Source organism: Schistocerca americana, chromosome 10 (genome assembly GCF_021461395.2).
Source record: "Schistocerca americana isolate TAMUIC-IGC-003095 chromosome 10, iqSchAmer2.1, whole genome shotgun sequence".
Lineage (NCBI taxonomy): Eukaryota > Metazoa > Arthropoda > Insecta > Orthoptera > Acrididae > Schistocerca > Schistocerca americana.
The window spans coordinates 158,962,843-158,970,243 of record NC_060128.1 but is presented as its reverse complement, the minus strand read 5'-3'; the positions used below and the strand labels follow the sequence as shown (position 1 = coordinate 158,970,243).

The window sequence follows — 7,401 nt, the reverse complement described above, 5'->3', positions numbered from 1 at the left end:
CAAGGATGTTAGAATTCTAACCTCTTGTCTGCTGTAAACAGCTGCGTTTTTCGTTTTCTCCCTGTTATACCAGTCGGGTGTTCATAGAACCGGTATTTCCACGTGGAAACTAGCTGCTAGGTTTCGAAGAAAGCATGCAGAAATTTTCAATGCGTGTAGGGGCCGCTACGATACTATCGAACAAACAACTACAAGTTTGCAGTGTTTTTGTTTTGCGAAGTTAGACTGTTTGGAATATCGTAGACAGCTGACGGGAATTAGAGAACTAAGTTGACATCGGATAAAAGAGAAAACAAAACTTATTATTTTAACTAGCATGGGGGACGTAAACGTGGAAGTGGAATACTGGTACGTTGTATATAGTGCAGGACAACCGTTGAAAACAATGTTACTTTAACTTTTACGGACAGAAATTCCGATAGTGATGCATTGTGTTTGTGTTGCAGTGGTGGATGTGGATATCTCCCAAAATTCCAAGAGTTATCGGATAAGATTCGTGAATCTGTACCATCAGCGAACGTAACAGGAAAGGAGGGGCGAACAGGTAAGACTATTGTATACACATTGTTGCTTCTTAAGCTGCGTCATTTCTTTACATCAGAACTAAACCCCAGAGTGTAAGATGTGCGCTCGAGCAAAAGCAGCAGATGTATGCAGCGTGAGCCCGAAGCAGGTGTTCGCCTAACTCTTGTATTGGAGTATGGTTGTTTACAGTAGGAGAAGATAAACGAGACCTTCGTGTACAATGAGGGACTGGATAATACAATGCGTTTGCTATATTCTTATCTAACAACAAGAGCCCAAGAACGCAATGTGTTAGTGATCGATATCTCTATGTAAATATGCCTGTTGTATGGGATTCTGTTAACTTAGGTTCAACGCAGTTCCTATTTACCGGCAGAAAGCCCCTGTACATTTTGTGTGAAATAATGCCCATGTTTCACTTCTATACAGTGCAGCAAATACACAGATACCTTCAGAAATGACTTCCTGGTTATTTTTAAGCTCAGAATATGTTACACGATTACACAACAGTTGAATTTAAGTGACATTGGTATTTTTATGGATCACTTCTGCTATCCTTGTAGACATGTGTAATCAGTGCTGGGTCATTCCACACCAAGTGGTCTAAAACTGAAAAAAGTTCCCACCATCATGGTCTCCAATTTTCGTCAAATTTTAACTGTAGCTTTAGTCAAGTGTTGAAGTAAGTTTCCCAAGATTTCAGGCCTCTAGCTGCAATAGCTGCTGATCTAGACCCCCTTGTCTGAAGTGTACTTAGTCCGTGTGCATGCAACATAAAAAAAATGTCATATTTGGAGTCTAATAAAATCGAAACTAATTCATAAGAATGGTTAGTAAGATGCGACCCTGTACAGTTTTTTTTGCTGATTCCAACGAAATTATGTATAACATTACTCATGCAAACCCCGGTCAAATAACTCGACTCAAAGTATACTTCAAAATTTGTCGTGACACAACGCGACAAATTTTGACCAATATTAAGACTGCAATGATTTCCTTGCAGTTGAAGATATGGACTTGAACTTTTGGCCAAGCTTCATGCTTGTGCTAGACATAATGCAGCCGGATTTGCAATGATCCAGGCCATATGGTCGCCCTGCAGTATCTCTTCAAATTAGGCAGTGTCAGCACAAACGGTAAAATTTACCAAAGTTTCAAGCCAATTACTAAAAAATAGTTGGCCTGAATCTGCTTGTGAATAGTATCACCTAAAAGAGAAACTCTTGCTCTACAAGACTGACATTTGTTTTTTTTGCAACGCGACCATTAAGTACTCATTAACTCACATCAAAGTTGTTATATTTTGTATGCGCGATGCACTAATTTTTCTTCATTTCTAGGAATTTGAATCTTAATAGTCGCTTAGAATTACTGATATAATTGGATATTTCATTCGTGTTTTATTCAGTGATTGGCCAGTGAGAGATGTCAGAAGTTAATGAAGAAGAAGAATCGTTGGCCCCCTGTTCAATTGGAAAAGATGCTGCTGCATCGAAGTGCCATGTTATCTTCTATGCTAAGAAGACTGGATTCAAAGCGTTTAGTGATTTCACAGAATGTGACCAGAAATTGCTTGTTTCGCGTTCAGAAGCCAAACTTGACGAAAATTCCATCATTTGCTTCCACCATGAAGCCCTCTTCCTACATGAATATCAAGCGATGCAAAAGAAATGTTGCAATCCATTCAAGAAGAGGAATCACAATGTAAAAGCTGGACTTAGACTGCTTGATAATGAAACAGCTGCCAAACTTTGCCTGTTAAAGAAAAAAGAAGTGATTGATATAAAACCTGGTCAGAAGCTTTGCCCTCGCTGCATGTCGGCACTGAACCAAAAGCTAGAAGATTCATCATCACTATCAACCCAATCTGAACAAGATTTCACAACGGATGAAACTGAACCAGCCATCAACAAAAGTTTATCATTTATTGGTGCTTCACCATTGAAAAGAAGACAACTAAGTAAAAGAGATAAGCAAAGCTATGCAAAAAGAAAGATCTTGGATGCACAAAGTTTAATTGGGAATCAAATTGCTGCTGCTGTAGGAATCAATTACGATGAACAGCCAAGTTCAAGTAAAAGTCGCCCATGCAATAATTGTGCAGATCTTGATAATCTTATAGAAGAGTTGAAAGAAAAATGTAAAGTGTCAAATCGTAGGACAAAAGTTCAAATATTGACCTTGGTTCCAAGAAGCTGGACAATTAAAGATACGACAACAGCATTTAATGTATCAGAAAGAATGGTAAAGCAAGCGAGAAAACTGAAGAATGAGCAAGGTGTTCTAGCTTTTCCAGCAAATCGGCAAGGAAGGAAGCTTTCAGATGAAGTTGTTCAGAAAGTACATGACTTTTTTCAAGATGACGAATTCAGCAGACTTTGTCCAGGGAAGAAAGACTGTGTGCCTGTGAGAATTTCAGGAACAAAGGTGTACAAGCAAAAGCGGTTGTTGCTTTGCAATTTGAAGGAAATGTACGTGTCTTATCAGAAGCAAAATGGACCAGAAATTGGCTTCTCAAAGTTTTGCGAGCTTAGACCAAAATGGTGTGTTACAGTTGGCTCTGCTGGAATGCACTCAGTTTGTGTCTGTACAATACACCAAAATGTCAAGCTTATGCTCACTGGTGCATCAATCAATGAAGACTACAAGGAAATTCTTAGCAAAGCTGTTTGCAGCTTGGAAAACAAGGATTGTATGCTTCATCGTTGTGAAAACTGCCCTGGTCCAGAAGGTGTAGAAGCAGTTATTGCAACATATTTTGAAGATAATGACCCTGAAGAACTGATTGAGTACAAACAATGGATTCATACCGACAGGGATACTTTAGAAACAAAGCAGCTTTCAACAGAAGAGTATGTTGAAGATATTGCAGCAAAAATTTGGAACCTGTCTTGTCATCACTACATTGCCAAGCATCAAAGCCAGCACCTGAAAGCTCTCAAAACTGATTTGAAAGAAGGCGAATTCATAATACTAATGGATTTTGCTGAAAACTATTCATTTATTGTTCAAGATGCAGTGCAAGGCTTTCACTGGGAAAACAGTCAAGCAACAGTTCATCCATTTGTAGTCTACTACTGTGAAAACGAAGAGGTGCAATGTGTGAATCTTTGTGTTATTAGTGACTGCCTTCGACACGATACGATTACTGTCCATGTTTACATTGGAAAAGTAATCAATTACCTGAAGATGCAATTTTCCAAAATAAGCCACATCCACTACTTCAGTGATGGTTCAGCTGCACAATATAAGAATTTCAAGAATTTTCTCAACTTATGCTATCACAAAGAAGATTTTGAAATAACAGCAGAATGGAATTTCTTTGGAACAAGCCATGGAAAGTCGCCTTGTGATGGCATTGGAGGCACAACAAAACGGTTGGCAGCAAGAGCAAGTTTGCAACGTCCATATGAAAACCAGATTCTAACACCCAAAGATCTTTTCAACTTCTGCAATGATAATATCAATGGAATCAAATTCTTTTTCATCAGCAAAGAGGAAGTTGAAGAAGAAAAAGCTTCTCAAGAAGAAAGATTCCTGCAAGGGCACACTCTAGCTGGCACAAGAGAAAACCACCATTTTTTGCCCATTGATATGACGACAATTAAGGTCAGTAGAGTTTCTAATGATGCGACATCTTTTTTGGCCAAAATTAGTGCTGCTGAAGTAGTAGTTCAAGTCATGGATCTTCAGCCTGGGCAGTATGTTGCTTGCATTTATGAAAAGAAATGGTGGATTGGAAACATCGTTGAAATCTCAGTCGAACAGAAAGATGCTTTCATAAGCTTTATGCATCCTCATGGTCCTGCAAGTTCATTTTATTGGCCCTTAAGACGTGATACTTGCTGGATTCCAGAACAACTTATCATTGGTGTTATTCCAGCTCCATCAGTGACATCATCTGGTCGGCAATACAGTTTTCCTGAAAGCATTCTCTTGCAAATCAACGATGCTTCCAGAATGATGAAGTAACTGAGGAAGACAGGCTTGGGAACCTGCATAAAGAAACCCACAATCAGGCTTGGGATCCTGTGGTAAAGACACCCTGTAATCAGGCTTGGGAACCTGCAGTAAAGATACCCACCCGTGGCTGTTACTGCATGGCTATCGGGCGTGGCCCCTATGGCGATGGGGATGCTGGTTTTATTGTGATAACCAGTAATGGCTCAGCCATCATGGACCAACGCAGGGCACTGCGCACACAAAATATAAGATACTTTGACCTGAGTAAATAAGCACTTAATGGAAGCGTTGCAAAAGAAAAATATATCCATCTCGTAGAGCAAGAGTTTCTCTTTCAGATGATACTATTCACAATTAAATCCAGGCTGACTATTTTGTAGTAATGGGCTTTGAACTTTGGTAAATAAAGCCATTTGCGCTGACACTGCCAAATTTGAAGAGATTTTGCAAGGCGACTATAAAGCCTGGGTAGTTGGAAATCCAGCTGTATTATGTCCAGCACAAAGATAAGACTTGGTAAAAAGTTCAAGTCCATATCTTTATCTGCAAGGAAATTATTGCAGTCTGAATATTGGTCAAAATTTGTCGCATTAAGTCACGACAGAATTAGGGGTACACTTTGAGTCGACTTGTTTGACCGGATTTTGCATCAGTAATCTTATAATTAATTTCGTTTGAATCAGCACAAAAAACTGTACAGGGTCTCATCTTACTAACCATTCTTATGAATTGGTTTCAATTTTATGAGACCCCAAAAATGGCATTTTGTCTGATGTCGCGCGCATGCGAACTTACTACCCTTCAGACAAGGGGGTGTAGATCAGCAAGTATTGCAGCTAGAGGCTTGAAATCTTGAGAAACTTAATTTAGCACTTGACTAGTGCTACAGATAAAATTTGAAGAAAATTGGAGACATGATGGTGGGAAGGTTTAGACCACTTGGCATGGAATGACCCTGCTTTCTTCCATTGGGTACAGTTTTTTTCTTCAAGGGATATACATTATGTTGTGGTTAAAAGGCTCTTATATAGTCACAGATTCTGTATGGGAATGATTGCAAATCCGTGAGGCCCAGGGAACATGTTCAGTTTCAGCTGTTTCTCAACACCACTGACACTAATGTCCATTCATTCACTTCTGCAATGATGCGAGAATTAAAGAGGGGCAGTACTCCATTAACTTCTGCTGTAATGGAACACTTGAAGGCAAACTTCAGCATTTCTGTTTTTGCTTTGCCATCCTACATTTCAGTTCTTGTGCCATCCACGAGAACCTGTGACCATTATTACACACTAGTGATTACTACTATTGATAGCGCAGCTGTTCTTTGCTTGCTCTAACAGACTTAGCATATGACAGCCTCTCTCTATCTATACCTTTGTGCTTTGCTTTACATGTATTGTGCCGTATTCACTGTTTCTTTACTGAGAGTGTATGCCATGGGGGGTTCCTTTCGTCATGAACTGTTCTGTTATATACATATATATCCATTGCATACCCAACTGTTGTAATGAATTTGAGCTACAGTTTCACTTCATCCCTCTGCCTAGAGCTAAATGTTTCAGGCTCTTCCTTGAAAAATGACAGTAATGTCTTTTTATGTAGTTTACTTAAAATGTAATTGTTTTTACTTTTTTTAGTTGCTCTTTGTACTTCGGTACTCAACATTCCTACAATTGCCTCGAGGTCACAGAGAAGGTGTTTCATCATTCCCATCGCTTACAAAAGTGTAACTACCCCAGTTAATTGTTCAGTGATTAAAGACTATTTCAGAGATGACAGCATGATTGCAGAACATATGTATTAGCAAGATGAGGTTATCTTTAACATTTTCGATTACACCTGGGAAATGAGTCTGATGATTGACAGAAATGGTGATCATTAGAAGGACCCAAATAAAGTTCATGCCCAGTCTTGATACCGAGTCTAATCACTGTCTGCTACATCACTGCTTGAACTCTTCATAAACTGTAACAGAGTTTATTTTTATGGTATCACATTTATTAAGAGCTCCCATCTCACCCACCATCAGTTCCAACCTAACCTAGGCATTGGGCTACTGTGACCTACACCAATGCACTTCCTTACTGTTCATCTATAGGTCACCTGGAAATTTTAGTCGAATGGAATTGATAATTTTCTAAATACACTACAAAATATCACCAAGCAACAGAGTTTCATATGGTGATATCTGTTTTCTTCCATTAATATACTCTTCTGGTGCTTTTGTGGAGACATCTGTTGATGGTCTTGTTGAGTAATTCTGTGTACATATACCATACTAAGTTCACAAAACTTTGTTCCAGGTTCATTTGAGGTTTCTGTGAATGGACAGCTCATCTACTCAAAGCTGCGAACCATGGCATTTCCTGATTTTCAGAATGTAACAGACATTGTGAATGATGCAGCAGCTGGTAGAGAAATAAAGTCAGTTGACAAACAGCAGCCTATAAACTGCATTATTTTGTAATTATCATATAATTTGCTCAAGAGTGTTGTTGTTCAATGTTTAAGGATTTTTCTATAAAGCAGCTCAAGTATTGAGTCATTTTTCCAAGTGTATCTCTGTGTGATTTGCTAGTTAATATTGTGTGTATGTATTCACAAACCTTTAGTCACTTGTTTGAATCTAAATATTTTTATGGCATGTACAAACTGTAATATATATAATATATAACTATATGTAATAAATACATGAACTTCATCTTTGTTCCCTAATTCATATTGTTGTTGTCGTGCTCTTCAGTTCAGTGCAAACCTCTTAAACAGGTACTTCTTTTCTGTTACTGGCAGCTTGGGGTTATCAGGTTCGGTGAACAGTGGCAATGGAGTGTATGAGATCAGTGTCTAAAAATAACTTCAGTAAAATGGAAATGACACTCGTGTCTACCAAAGTAGTAGCATCCATCATAA

The 7,401-nt window shown here is 38.7% G+C and overlaps 1 protein-coding gene across 1 annotated transcript; it reads left to right on the top strand.

The window, feature by feature from the left end:
- The first annotated feature begins 23 nt into the window (after positions 1–23).
- On the top strand, positions 24–7,206 carry LOC124552561 (migration and invasion enhancer 1). The gene is made up of 3 exons (XM_047126883.1): positions 24–348; positions 447–544; positions 6,795–7,206. The coding sequence occupies exons 1-3, from the start codon at positions 317–319 to the stop codon at positions 6,956–6,958; spliced, it is 294 nt and encodes a 97-aa protein (XP_046982839.1). The 5' UTR covers positions 24–316; the 3' UTR covers positions 6,959–7,206.
- Positions 7,207–7,401: the final 195 nt, after the last annotated feature.